Source organism: Psittacula echo, assembly GCF_963264785.1.
Source record: "Psittacula echo genome assembly, chromosome: 4".
Lineage (NCBI taxonomy): Eukaryota > Metazoa > Chordata > Aves > Psittaciformes > Psittacidae > Psittacula > Psittacula echo.
Genome location: NC_137738.1, coordinates 52,997,601 through 53,013,308, shown reverse-complemented (window position 1 = coordinate 53,013,308; position 15,708 = coordinate 52,997,601). Strand labels below are relative to the sequence as shown.

The 15,708-nt window shown below is 38.8% G+C and overlaps 1 protein-coding gene across 2 annotated transcripts in view; it reads left to right on the top strand.

Moving 5' to 3' along the window:
- Positions 1-15,708, top strand: part of NKAIN2 (sodium/potassium transporting ATPase interacting 2) — a gene marked incomplete at its 5' end in the record, with an annotated part of 554,970 nt that overhangs the window by 244,709 nt on the left and 294,553 nt on the right. For both annotated transcript variants that reach the window (XM_080614923.1, XM_080614922.1), the window contains one exon: positions 5,614-5,751. In XM_080614923.1, the coding sequence (XP_080471049.1) occupies positions 5,614-5,751 (138 nt within the window). The remainder of the gene's footprint in view (positions 1-5,613; positions 5,752-15,708) is intronic.

The following is a 15,708-nucleotide window of genomic DNA, read 5'->3' as shown; positions in this document are numbered from 1 at the left end:
TGAATTTTTGTTGTTATTAGCAAAGGTAAATCTGGTCTTGTGCAGTAAAAAGAACTGTAGGTATCTAAGACACAATTATCTCTTCATCTCTGTGTAGCTGTGTAAAATATTGCAATGAATTCAAGTATTTGCTCCAGGTTTCACAATTCTACGTCTTAGGTGCAACACTTATTTATTAGGTTTTTTATCATAATTCTAGCAATATGGTTCCTATAAGGTTATTCTAAAAATAATTTTAGGAAGCAGTATTAAAAATACTGAGCCATCGAGTGTTAAATTAAGAACTTCCCCCCTTTTTTTCCATCATTCTTCTTTTTCACAGATATTGGTGTTTCATAGTTTGCATGGATAAAGTACTTCGCAAGAATAAAACTTGTTGATCAAGCATTTTGCCAGCAATTTCCTCTTTTTTATAGCCTGCTCATACAGGAGGTGATTCTTCCAGGGAAGTACATGGAAGACAGGGGTTTGATTTTGTTATTGTTTGGGTCACCAGGTGGGTTTCCATATATGTATGGGAGAGTCTAAATGTTTGTAAATCATTAATATAATACCCTGAAGATATGTTCAGTGCACAGTAAAACATTTTTATTTACCAACTGTCAGCTTCACCAGCTCAGCTTTGCCTAGAATCTTTCTTATTTTCATGTCATGAATAATGATAACTGAAGTATTATTTAGATAACAGTTCTACTTCTCATTACTACGTAACAGAAAACCTACTGTAGAAAGCTTGTATTTACCTTTTTTTTTATTATTACTGTGCTCAGACAGAAAAGGCAAAAGCTGAGACTTAGAATATGCTCTCTACCTGTGGAGAGCCCTGTTGTCCTCTGTAGGTCACAGCAGAAATCCACTTGTACACAGTATGATGCAGGGATGTGGTGCTACACAGGATTTTTAAAAACTGTGATTACCTTCTTATCAAGTGTGCTCTCAGCAGAATCAGATGGATTAAGGACAAGGGCTTAGTATTATATATGTTATTCCTCTAAGGAACCAGTGGACGAGTGGAAACTAATTTCTTCTTGACTTTAACTAGAATGACGTGTGCTTGTGATGATTTTTATTGGATGTGTTGAGAACACTATGGTGTCCACAGCTCTTCACAGAACCTAATTTCAGTCTTGCCTGTCTTCTCACCAAAAAAAAAAAAAAAAAAAGGTCAAACCTCTTTTTCTTCCCCCACTGTCTTTTGGTAAAGGACTTGACCCATATGCACATGTATACTTGCAGATGCATAGGTGTATTTTGTATGGATTTGACTACCAAAACATTTTTCTGCTGGGTAGCTGGAGAATTCAATGAGTAGCTAGGCCTTCTATCTCAGGATATTATCTGAACTTTTGATGAAAAAATAAATAAACCTTACTAAGGAATGGCACAAATATACTCATTCTGCTTCAAAATGATGGAAGTGCTTGGGCAGGGTTAACTGGGGATATTGTATGTGATGCAGATGTGCTCTAAATTTAGAATTCTTTCATAAACCACAGGCCCAAAATACCTGTATTTCTTGGGCTTTTTGTAACTTTCTGTGCCATAAAACCAAGAACTGAAAGTCATTAAAAAACTATACATCTAACTTAAAAGCACAAGAAAATTAGTAGAAGCTGTGGGCATCTGATGCAACACAATTGAGCTGAGGGGACTTAATGAGTTACTGATTAGAGCTTAATTTCTGTAGCTCATTGTTAGCCTGCACCAGCCATAATATGGTTATGGTTGCTTAATTCTCCTTAACTGTGATTTAAGCTTAATGCACTATTCTACTTTTGGAGTGACCTGAGAGCCTGTAACCAACACTCAGCTGGTGAGTTCATCTGGTGAGTCTGGGGAGTGACACTGCCCCAGACCCCAGTGTACTGCCTGCCTCAGTGCTGCGTGTTCTGTCCGAGGGCCCTGGCTGGTAGGGGCCATACATACCCACTTGTGTGTGTGTATGCCTGCGTGCACTTTAATTTCTGTCAATGCCAAGTTTTGATTCTGTATCACTGTGAAGTGGTTGTGGTTGAGTTTTTTCTCAAGGAGCTTTCTGAGGAAAGGCACTTTGTCATTTTCCATCTTAGAGTTTATGTTATAAATCACCTTTTGACTGGTTTCTCCTTTGTGGTCTGAAATTTTAGTCCAATCACATACGTTAAGAATCATGTCAAAATGGTTTTCTTTATCCTCTGGAAATTCAATCCTTAGATCCCTCAAGGTTAGTAACACTGTTAACCTAGTAACAACGAGCCTCTAACAAGAATCTGGAAGTAGTTTGAGCTATTCCAATTTGACAATATATAGGCTAGTTTTATTTTGTATTTATTTTTGAAACAGTTAGCAGAAGTCTGGAAAAAGTAATGCATTAGAAAAAATGGTTTGCTGTAATTGTGCTTAACTCTCTCTATAATTTTATCAGTGTTTACTTAAGATAATCTGCGTATGACATTCTCCGTATTTGGAAGCTTAAGAAGACAATGAGGTGGATGTTTACTTTCTGACATTAGGAACTGACTTTCCATAACCCTACATTCTTGGTTCAATGCATTATTAAAATGGAGTTGAATTCAACCACATTTTTCTTTTGTTACCACTGTGTACTTTTTCATCCAAAGCATCAATTTTTTTCCTGTTCTCATTTTAAACTCATTTCCAGAAGAAGAAGAAAATGGACAATTCTTTATCTCTTCCTAGACTTTAAAGATTAATATTTCATTGACAGTCCTTTCCTTTCTGTCTGGAATGTCCTTGAAATATCATTAAACATTTAAAGCTGGTGGATATGATTTGGAAAAAGAAGTGCAGTTGTTTGACCAGGAATTTTAAGTTTTAGACATAAATGAAAAAAAAAAAAATCTTTCTAAATCAGGTCTATATTTTCTCTTGCTATGTAAGGAAATCCCTTATGATTCTGGCATCTGTGGAAGAGGAGGAAGCTACTGGTTTTAATAGATTTTGCCAGTACTTTGTCCTATTTTTCACTTTTCCCCTTTTAGAAACACAGACCAAATGAGAATTTATATTTATTAGTAACTGCATGTATTTTTCTCTTTCTTTGTGAGTTGTGTTTTTTTCTCTCAACCTTCATCTCTTCAGGAAGTGGGAATAAAGATTTAGTTCTGTCCTATATTTTCCATTTTGATAAATCTGTGATGCACTTTGCTGCAGTAGTTTGATCTTCTAGGGATCAGCAGCTGCATTTTCACAGCATTTTATCTCTGCATAGCCTGCAAGAATGCTTCCATCTCACATACCCCACACTCCTCACACACAGATGATTCCTTGGAGTGATGGAAGAAAGTCTAATAGCAAGTCTGACTATGGCAAATGTGAGGTAGATACGCAAGGACAGAGCGCAGACCTGTCTCTTTGTTCTGCACAGCCAGTATTTACCCACTGCCTTGTGTGCCATGTTTTCCAGTAGATCTTCCACCAGAATTTTCAACATACTTGCAGAATCTAAGGTAGTGGTTGCCTGGTCCTGAGGAAATTGCCCGTCATTAAAAAAAAGTACACTGGTGTGTGAGAAGTGGAGGTTCGCACAGAATAGCCATTTATTCAGTACAGCCCCATAAACAAGTTTAAACAAATGTTGTAGCAGGAATATTAGGTTTTCTACTTTTTTTTTTTTATAATTAACTACCATGCCCAAATTTTCCAGTTGGCATACTTACCTTTGTATTTTCCTACTGGTTAAATGATTTGCATCATCCCAGGTATTTTTTTGCTCTCTGAATCACTACTGTTACTCTACTGGAAGCTTGTACAGTCTAGACTTTTTGCTACTGCTTTGCTTTTCTCATTTACTCTTTGTTCACCTGATGAAAATAAGATAATGATAAGATTTAACTTACTGATAAAGCACAGGCAATCTGAGATTTTATGTATTTCCTAATACAGCTTGGCCTTCCTTTTCTTTCTTCATCCCATTGTCTCCATTAGAATATTATATCTTGGGGTTCTGGGAACTCTTCTGTGATGCTGATTTGCTAGGGATGGTTATAGGATAGCACAAGTCAGTTCATTAAGATCTTGGAAGATTATAGGACTAGAATCTTTTTCCAGCAGTAAATATATAAAATAAAATGTGAGGCAAATACCATGACTGCCTATAAACTGGATGCATTGTGTGAAAGGAATCTTTGTTGTAGAGAGGAATTCAGTGTTTGACATGAAAACCTGAACTTTCAAGTTCAAAATGATATGGCTGACAAACTTCCCCAGGATTATTTTGACAATCAGTATCTTAAAGTTTAATTTATGCCTGTGAGTACTATATAATTAACACTCTTTGCATTTGCAATGCTGGTGTAAGTGTAGGCTGTCTTTTTAATGGCAAGTTTTTCACTTAATTTCAAAAAGGAAGTGTTGGTGTGGCAGTGGACTACAGCATGAAAATTGAAAAACTTTCTCATAGCTACATCATTCAAGAACAGTAGTTAATTTTTAATGTAGTACTTGATCTCAAAAGGTATTATGTTTACAATGAATGGAGTGTGTGGCAGATACACCCAGTTCAATTAATCCACTGTACAATATAAACTGAGTATCACCTGTCATTTAATGAAACTTTATAAAGAAACATCCTGCTTTTTCTTTATTTTCTGTATGTCTTGGTGGTGGTGGTGTTATTATTTATTTATTATTTCTATAATTTTGTTTAGTTTCTTTGTATTATTCACATTTGCATGGAACTTGTCTGTTCACCATCCCAGTTAGTGAAATTGTTGGAGTGGTGTCAAAGAAATTCCTTACCCTTTCTGTCTGAATTCACTTCACCATCGTATTGCCTTCTAATATTCACATCAGTAGTATTTTTGTCAAAACATGTCATTCTGTCTGTGGTCTGGGGTGCAGTGCTGTGACATAATGTCCAAACACCAGATAAGGGACACCTACTATCTGAACTCTGAAATAATTTCTACTGATGCTGTCAGAAATGCAGGTTTTTTAGTTGAAATGCTTGGAATGGTATTGTTTGAAAAGAGTCATCAACAGCCCAAAATTGTCCCTTAATTTTATTTTTAAAATTAAGTGTTTAGCGTCTTGGGTAACTGATGTTTGTGACAGTAAGAGGAGGTAAACTAGAGTCATTATCAATAGAACCAGGTCAAAAAGTAGCATTACACGTAAAATTTCACTGGCAGGATAGCTGGCGATAGAGGTAAGAGAAAAACCAAAAAGGTAGCAAAATAATGAAAGTGAAGAGTTAGGACTAGGCTGAAGGATGGTGTTTGTGAGTGGAAGCAAAGCTGAGAAGATGCCATAAGCCTGCTATTTACTTTCAGCACCGATATTCTGGAACATTGTTGTATTTGCTGGTGTATATAATAAAGTGATTTCTGTTTCTCTTCCGGGAAACATACTGTCCTAGTGAGGAATTTAGTGTCTTGGTAGAACTGCCCACATGAATATTTTAGCTAACAGAATACAACTCAGTAAACTGACAGTGAGAAATGCAGCTTTCATTAAAACAAGAAGGTAAAACATTGTAAACTCATCTCATTTTACTTCTGACTAAAGTATTTTTTTACCCAAGGCAATTGTCTTGGGCATGGAAGGGGAAACTCACAAACAGATGTTTCTGGTGTGTTCTAATCTATTTATGCTTTTGCTTTTTAACCGTAGGTTTCTGTGCTCGAGAGGCAGATATTTGACTTCCTTGGTTATCAGTGGGCACCCATCCTGGCAAATTTTATACACATTATTATAGTCATACTTGGCTTATTTGGAACCATCCAGTATAGACCTCGTTACATAACAGGAGTGAGTATTTAATTTTATTTACTTATTTTGATGTGCATGTTAAAATAATAATCTTATAGATGGAATAGAAATCTTGTCTTGGGTTAACTTATATAATATTTTACATTTATTATGCTTTTGAGGCACTTTCAATAATTAACTGGTAGCAACCTACAAAAGTTGAGAGTCAATATGATCATAAACTACATGCCAATATGAACTTTCAAGAAGCGCAATCAGTTAAAAGAATTACAGCATCCTCAGATTTACAGGAATTTAAAGCTAGAATAAATGCTAGCCATAACTTTCCTAGATACACTGGACCTCAACAGCAGATTCATCATTATAGTTACTGATTATTGTTATTAACTGTAGTGCTGGAGTGCCTATCCATTATGTATATCTCTCCTAGAAATTAGTCCAATTTGAAACTGGAATTTGATAATGTGGTAAGAAATGCAGATTTGGTGGTTACAGACCAAGGACTCCAGAATAAAAGTGTAAGGATTTTGACCTTTATCTTTTTAATCCATTGTATTTAGTTATTCAGCTACCCCTTATAGACAGACTCAATATGCTGTACTTTGTGATACAGTACTAACGCAATCCTCCTTTCATACTCTGGGTTTGTTTTTTTCATATTTGTAGGTATAAGACAGAATAACAAGTCTGAAAACCAACATTTGAACACCTTTTGTTAGAAATAGATTTGTATAACAATATTTTTATCAAAATTGACTGCTAATTCAGGTAAAGTTTTTCAGAGACAGATAGCAGTCAGAAAGATTTGCTCATATCTTTTTGATACACCCATCTTCTCATGTCAAATGAAAATAACTCCACTCAATCTGTACCCACTTCTGCAGTCTGTTTCCTATTACACTCTTCCCTCATATACCAGTAGTCATTCAGGAAATAGAAAGGTTTTACTTGTACCCCTGTGCTACCATCCATATTTCAGTAGTGTGACGCTAACAATAATATTCTCAGTCTGTGTTTTCCTATATGCAGAAAACATGTCTCTACTGATAGAATGTCTTTATGCATGCACACAATTTAATATCTTCCAAAGCATATACTATCAACACTGAAAAATATATTGTAAGTCTGAAATATTTATAGTGTTTCCTTTAAATCACAACGCTAGGAGATATGTGAACGTGAACTGAAGTTTTTTTCTTCCATTTCTGGTTCTTTGACCAGTACGAAAGGCTTGAAGATTAAATTCAAGGAAGTGACAATTAAAAAGAATTAAAAGTTCCATCCTAAGACTATTCAAAGGCATAAAAATGAGCATGAGCATAAAATGCTTAGATGAGCTAAACAAAAAACTGTTAGATTTAAATAGTCTTTTCAACAGGAATACAGAAAATTACCTGCTACAATAACGAATGCATTCTGAATGGAGAGGAATACCAGCCTTAGGAATAGGTACTGTTTACCTGCTGTTAGTAGGATGGTATGGTTTGTGATACACCATCCTATTAATTTTCACATTTCTTCTTAGAGCTCCCTCTCCCCCTCGCTGTGTATCCCATCTGGTGTTGTGAGTTTGCCTTCTTGCATCCTCTCATTGAATTGAATAGAACCAGTCTAAGATCAAATTGTCTTGCTCAGCTTTTATAATAGATACCTGAATCTGCTATCTATGGATGGAACTTTCATCCTTCATTTAGTTGCGTTGACAGATGAATGCTATGATTTTTTTCATTTCTACCACTGCTCTCTTTGGAGAGTATCTAAAGTCAGGATGAGGGAAATGGTACTGGTCACTGGAGGGAGAGATGAAGAATCTGCATCTTTTCATTCAGTTCTGCTGGGCCCAGATTAGGCACCTTGTTATAGCTGGGCAAAACTCAGTAGCGTTATCTGACATCAGGAGTAAATTTGTGAGTTCAAAGGCAAGAAGCACAACAGCCTGTAAGCCTGCAAGGGTGTAGCTATGAGGTGTTCAGGTGAGTGAATATAAATACTCAGACTTCAGTAGATTTTGCAAGGGTCAATCTGTCTTGAGTGGACTCTATAGGACCCTTAATCCACAGTCACATTAGTACATCAAGTATAGCTTGCTTCAACAATAAATTTCCTTTTTACTGTGTATGCTTCAAAAAGGATATAAAAAAATGTTATCCAAAGGTTGTGAATCATAGGTTAAATAGAACAGGGATGTTTTAAGGTGAGATTTCACGAAATGATTCAGTGGCTTAGGCAGAAGAGAAAAAAAATTTTAGACAGCTGGAACACCACAAGTGAAAGTACATCCTTGAACTCACAAGAGTCACAGGGAAGTTTGGAAGTGAGTTAGGGGAAAAGGTGACTGTGTGGCTTCAGGCCTTGGAAAATAGTTCAGATTATCACAGTATCACAGTATCACAGTATGCTAGAGATTGGAAGGGACCTCAAAAGATCATCTAGTCCAACCCCCCTGCCGGAGCAGGAATACCTAGATGAGGTTACACAGGAATGTGTCCAGGCGGGTTTTGAATGTCTCCAGAGAAGGAGACTCCACAACCCCCCTGGGCAGCCTGTGCCAGTGTTCCGTCACCCTCACTAAGAAGTTTCTTCTCAAGTTTAAGTGGAACCTCTTGTGTTCCAGTTTGTACCCATTACCCCTTGTCCTATCATTGTTTGCCACTGAGAAGAGCCGGGCTCCATCCTCGTGACACTCCCCCTTTATATATTTATATACACTAATAAGGTCACCCCTCAGTCTCCTCTTCTCCAAACTATAGAGACCCAGCTCCCTCAGCCTTTCCTCATAATGGAGATGCTCCACTCCCTTAATCATCTTAGTTGCCCTGCGCTGGACTCTCTCCAGCAGGTCCCTGTCCTTCTTGAACTGAGGGGCCCAGAACTGGACACAATATTCCAGATGCAGTCTCACCAGGGCAGAGTAGAGGGGAAGGAGGACCTCTCTCGAATTACATGGGATGCAGGAGTAATCAAAGACAAAGAGAGCAGGAAACTGAAGTTTAATATCATCAAGGGTGTTGATCTGACTATAGGTTTGACAAGAACACATTCATTTTTGCTTGTAAATCTAAACCATTAATAAATGAGCAATTGATGCAGGAGGTGAAACATCTGTTCTGAGGGTGGGAATGAGTGTCTCTTCAAAGATATCTTTTCAAAAGATAATAATTAAGCAATCTTTTTTGTGAAAACAGTAATGATAAAAGGACTGCTTAGCAAAACTATGCTAAAACAGAGAATAGCTATTTCAGTAGAAACAAAGGTTAGCCAGTGTAATGACTGAGATGTATATGTGTTTTTAGCAGTATTATCTTAGGATCCATCAATATAAATGTCTGAGAGGTAATACCAGTGCAAATTAAAAAGAGTTCCTGAAAGAAGCAATGCTTTCCACCTGGGTAGGGCTTCGACTGGAGGTTCAGTTTCTCCCCATTCCTTCTACAGAGGGACGCTGGCTGTGCCGATATGCTCAGCACATATTCCTCACTCTACTATGGATTATTAGTCACCTGACTAATCTAGTGACCTTCTGCAATAGAGTGACTGCATCTGTAGACCAGGGAGGAGCTATAGATATAATCTATCTAGACTTCAGTAAGGCTTTTGATATGGTCCCCCACAACATTCTGCTCCCTAAACTGGAGAATTTGGCTTGATGGAAAGGCTGTTAGATGGATAAGGAAGTGGCTAGATGGCTGCATCCAAAGAAATATATTCAGTGGCTCAGTGTTCAAATGGAAACCAGTAATGAGTAGCATCCCTAAGGGGATCATACTAGGACCAGTAGTATTTAATATGTTTATCAGTGACATAGTGGGATTGCTTGCACCTTCAGCAAGTTTACAGGTGACACCAAGCTGAGTGGTGCACTTGATTCACTAGCTCTGAAGTGAAGGCTCTAGGGGGACCTTATTAGAGCTTTTCAATGTATAAAGGGAACTTAAAATCAAAAAGGAGAATTTTTTTTTACGAGTGCCTGTAGTTACAGGACAAGGGACAGCAGGTTTAAACTGAAAGACTGCAAGTTTAGATTGAACATAAGGAAGAAAATTTTTACAATGGGGATGGTGAGACAGTGGAAGAGTTTGCCCAGAGAAGTTGTGGATGCTCCATCCTTAAAAGTGCTCAAGATCAAGTTGGATGGGGTTTTGAGAAAACTTATCTAGTGGAAAATACCTCTGCCTATGGCAGGAAGGTTGGAGTACATGATCTTTAAAGGTCCCTTCCAACCAAATCTTTCTGTGATGCTATAAGTAAGAAAATGCCACTGAATAAATCAATGTTTTCTGGTACCTGAATGATGGAAAACCTTGGCAATCTCATTTTTCTGATTCCTTAGCATTTCTAGAAAGCATTCTCAGAATATATAGGAAAGACAAAAAGTCCCATTTGTACTGAGTGTCATTCTCTTCTCCAAAAAGGAATCCAACTGACAGGTGAAGCTCACTGATTATCCAGTGCTACAGATGTAGTGCTGTAAAATTAAGTACTTTGTTTCTTCACTGCCATTGGTAGAAGTAAAGGAATATCTGGTGAGAAAGAGAAAAGCTTTGAAGTGAATTATGAAATATTAGAATTTGAGGAAAGTCATGTCTGGTAGGTAGATTCTAATGTAATTTCCACTGCTTATTTGTACCTTCTAGACCTGTTATATTTACTTCTTCTAGAGCTAGTTCCGACAAAGAGAAAATTTTTGTACAATTCTGTAGTTTTACTGAGCAGTGTTATAGACAAACCAAGAGTGACAAGAAAGTGAAAAAGCATTTGTACTGAAGAACATTCTCCTGTCTTGAGTATAATGTGAAGATCCAATATCAATAAGAAAGAAAACTTTTAATCCAGAAGAAATTGCCTTGTTTCAAACCTGTGACAGTAAGAAATTGTGCGAAAAGTTTTTCCGTAATTTGTTGCACAGTTTAAGTGGACTTTGGCTGTGTATGAAGCAAAATTATGCAACAACATTACTAACATTTTCCGAGGGGGTTATTTATTCTGTTCTAGTATTTCCACCTCTTAAACATAATAGTAACACACCCTAAAAATAGTGAACATAATAGAACCGTAGAATTATAGAGTCATTTAGTTTGGAAAAGACCTTTAAGACCGTCAGATCTAACCATTAATCTAGCACTGCCACATCCACCACCAAACCACGTTCGTAAGTGCCACGTCTACACATCTTTTTAAATACCTCCAGGAATGATGACTTTACCACTTGCCTGGGTAGCTTGTTCCAATGCTTGACAACTAGCAGATATCTGGTACACTGAAGCCCCAATGAAGAGAAGGGCTGGTGATTGTGAGACTTCCCCCAGCTGCTTATATTTCATCTGCCTCTTCATCCTGGCTGGGTGGTTCTGTAACAGATTCCCACCATGTTAAGTGACTGTTGGCCTTCCCTCTGATTCTTAGTCATAAGCACTCAAACTTATTGTCACCATTATTAAGTTTAGGCAATCAAGACACTCCCTAACATACAGGGCTATTCCATGCCTGTACTTCATTGCCTATGCCTTCTGAAGACGGCACTTTAGTTGTACGAGTCATCCCAGCATGTTTTTGTGATGACAACTGTGTCGTAGTTTTCCAGCTGCACAATAGCTTCCAGCTTCTCCAGCAACAACGCACACAGCCCATGATGTTGCAGATGCACTTCAGTTCGGAGATTGATCCTGCCAACTTTTGGAGGGGAGAAGCCCTAATACCTATGTGACCATTCTCAGGTGCTTCCATGATTTCTAACACATCAATAACCCTGTGCTGCCACATTGATCTCCATCCATCCACTGTGATGGCAGACCAATGGACCTTGCTAGCGCCATTCCTCAAACATTGGTATACTGCACCCAGGCTTATCTCTAGTGGGCCTGATTTTATCCCTTTCCCCCTTCAAATCTAGTTTAAAACTCTTTCAGTGAGACCTGCTAACTCCTGTGCAAAGATCTTTTTCTGTCTTTCAGATTGTCGTGGTTTAAGCCCAGGCCATAAATCAGAACCACGCAGTCTACTTCCCCCCCACCCTTTCTTCCCTCCACTTCTGGAGGGATGGGGAGGAGAATCGAAAGAATGCAACTCCCATGGGTTGAGATAAGAACAGTCCAGTAACTAAGGTATAACACAAATCACTACTGCTGCCACCAATAATAATAATGATAAAGGAAATAACAAGGGAAGAGAATACAACCGCTCACCGACCGGTACCTCAACCCCACCCTGCAGTGATCTAGCCCTTCCGGGAACTCTAAGTTCTACATCCTGGGCATGACGTGCTGTGGTATGGAATACCTCTTTGGCTAGTTTGGGTCAGGTGTCCTGTCCCTGCTTCTTCCCAGCTTCTCCTCCTCCCTGGCAGAGCATGAGACTCACAAAATCCTTGGTCAGTCTAAACATCGGTGTTATCAGCTCTGTTCCCAGGCTGAAAGTCAAAAACACAGTGCTGCAACAGCTACTAAGAAGGAGGAAAAATGACTGCTACTGCTGAACCCAGAGCACAGATATATGCACCCCATCTGTTGCCAGCAGGCCTGCTAACATGTAAACTGACCCATGATCAGAAACCCCTAAATCCTGCCAGTGACACCAGGCTCAGAGACAGGTATTGATAGTGACTCATACAGAGCACAGTATACTAGCAGGAGACAAGGATCTCAGTTTAACACAAGGCAAATTTGCAGCCTTTAAGAGCAAAAAAGAATTTCGTACAGGATAATACCTGGGCACATTAAGTCTGGGAGAAAAGGATAGATTATTACTGGTGCCTTACTTAACATATAATTGCTTATATATATTAAAAAAATGAAAGAGGCAATTACCTTATGTCTGAGCTTCTTGCAGCATCATCAGTCTGTCAAACCATTAGGCCCCAGAGAGTATAACTGAGTTAATCTATGTCTTTTTTAAGACTAGACATTGTCAATTGCTTCAACACCCTTAGTGTGATCTACTCAATGCCTTATATGACAAGTAGCCCTGAGTCTGCCAGATATGTTTTGGAATATCGGAAGTTTTATATTGCTGTTTAGTATCTTCCATGGTTTTTAATGTTTGAAGTAGTACATGAAAGTGTGCAGAAGTTCATCTGTCATGTGTACATACCAGGATACTATCAAAGAAAGTTAACCATGCCATAGAAAACTATAAAGCCAAAAACATCAGGGAATCTGCAGTTCTAGAACCATGCTTTTCTGAATTTTTAAACAGGCTCCATATATTTAATGATTTGGCCAGAATTTTTTTTGTGAGAAAACATTTCAGGAGACTGATTTTTTAGCTCTTGTAAGAGAATCAGTTTTTAGTTCTTTCTCCTGATGAAACAGTTTTTTATAATACGACGAGGATTCTTGTGCCTAACATTTTTAAATAATTGAGTTCTTCTGAGATTAATTTACCTTATTGACCTAATCCAATTTATTTTCCAGATACTTGTTTTATTTAAGATAAGGAAGTATGTGTACTCAAGCTCAGTACATAAATTATTAAAAAATATATTTTACTTCTGCTTTCTTTATAGCTGTTGGGAAAACTATATGTATATAAACCCACTGAATAAAGAGGAAGGTGAAATGAAATTGAATGGTCGTACATTCTTGTCAACCTGCAAAGCACAAGGTTCTTGAACTCTGTGCAGTCAGACTCCTATCTGAGACTGCTGTCTGTAAAAGGGTTTCTCAGGAAGTACTTTTGTCTCTGTTCTGACACAAGTCATTCAGTTCTTCACCTTAAGTGTACTTATGTGATAATTTACATTCTTGCAGCTAAAATGCAGACATCTACAGAAGGAGGCACATAGTCACAGAAACTCCTTCTGTGCTCTTCACAACTTTTCAAAGCAAATGATAATTTGGGGACATAGACAATAATATTCTGTATAATCATTTTGAGCTAATGCCCAGTAATGCTGTAAGTGCAATTAAAGACCTGGAGCATTTCAGTGGCAGCTTTGTCTGATGGCTGTCACAGGAGACTGAATCAGGATACTGATTCTGTTTCAAAATGTGCCATTGGCAAGATGTTTTTCTTGTTCAAGTTTGTTCAAGCACACATAATGATATTCCTCAGTTTGTTCCTTGATTCAGTAGTTTGCAATGGATCATAATGAATGTGAATCATGGCAGTCAGCTGAAGTTCCTAGCGACTGGAAAAAGGGAAATATAACCCCCATTTTCAAGAAGGGAAAAATGGATGACCCAGGGAATTACAGACCAGTCAGTCTCACCTCTGTGCCTGGCAAAATCTTGGAGCAGATTCTCCTGGAAGGCATGCTAAAGCACATGAAAAACAACGAGGTGGTTGGTGACAGCCAGCATGGCTTCACTAAGGGGAAATCCTGCCTGACCAATTTGGTGGCCTTCTATGATGGGGCTACATAACTGATGGATGGGGAAGAGCAGTTGACGTCATCTACCTGGACTTGTGCAAAGCTTTCGACACTGCCCCGCCTGACATCCTTGTCTCTAAATTGGAGAGACATCAATTTGATGGGTGGACCACTCGGTGGATAAAGAACTGGCTGGATGGCCGCACGCAAAGAGTTGTGGTCAATGGCTCAATGTCCAGCTGGAGACCAGTAACGAGTGGTGTCCCTCAGGGATCAGTGTTGGGACCGGTCTTGTTCAACATCTTTGTCAGTGACATGGACAGTGGGATTGAGTGCGCCCTCAGCAAGTTTGCTGATGACACCAAGCTGTGTGGTTCGGTTGATACACTGGAGGGAAGGGATGCCATCCAGAGGGACCTCAACACGCTTGTGAGGTGGGCTGATGCCAACCTTATGAAGTTTAATCATGACAAGTGCAAGGTCCTACACCTGGGTTGGAGCAATCCCAGTCACAGCTATAGCTTGGGCAGAGAAGAGAGTCAGAGCAACCTTGTGGAGAAGGACTTGGAGGTTCTGGATGATGGTAAAACTAAACATGAGCTGGCAGTGTGCGCTCGCAGCCCAGAAAGCCAACCGTATCCTGGGCTGCATCAAAAGGAGCGTGACCAGCAGGTCAAAGGAGGTGATCCTGCCCCTTTACTCTGCTCTCGTGAGACCTCACTTGGAGTATTGTGTGCAGTTCTGGTGTCCTCAACGTAAAAAGGACATGGAACTGTTGGAACAAGTCCAGAGGAGGGCCACGAGGATGATCAGGGGGCTGGAGCACCTCCTGTATGAAGACAGGCTGAGAGAGTTGGGGCTGTTCAGCCTGGAGAAGAGAAGGCTGCGTGGAGACCTTATAGCAGCCTTCCAGTATCTGAAGGGGGCCTACAAGGATGCTGGGGAGAGACTATTCGTCAGGGACTGTAGTGACAGGACAAGGGGTAACGGGTTCAAACTTAAACAGGAGAAGTTTAGATTGGATATAAGGAAGAAATTCTTTACTGTGAGGGTGGTGAGGCACTGGAATGGGTTGCCCAGGGAGGTTGTGAATGCTCCATCCTTGGCGGTGTTCAAGGCCAGGTTGGATGAGGCCTTGGGTGGCATGGTGTAGTGTGGGGTGTCCCTGCCCATGGCAGGGGGGTTGGAACTAGATGATCTTAAGGTCCTTTCCAACCCTAACTATTCTATGATTCTATGAATGTTTATACTGTAGTTTGTATTCAGTTTTGTGTTTTAATGTATTCAGTTACTGAATACAATATTTCTAATACTTAATACAGATTTCTGGTAATTTTGCCTGTAAATTAAGCAACAAATAATTATATAAATAAATAGATATCTACTTACCTTTCAAAGAAGGCTAGCTTCTTAAACTCATCAAATTTCTGGTACAAATGTGCTTGAAAAAGCCAGAATTTCTTTTCTGGAAATATCACTAATACCGGCAACAGAATGAGTATTTTTTTAGGATACTCTGTCACTATATTTACTAAAATCTTTGCTGAATGTGAAACAGAAAGCAAGCTGAACAATTCTGAAATAAATCCACTTAAAATTGGAAATGGTGCTTGCAGGAAACATTCTCATTATCCATGCTGTTCTTAGTGTAAAATTTCTAGGATTTATTGGTTTCAATCAGGTTGGAA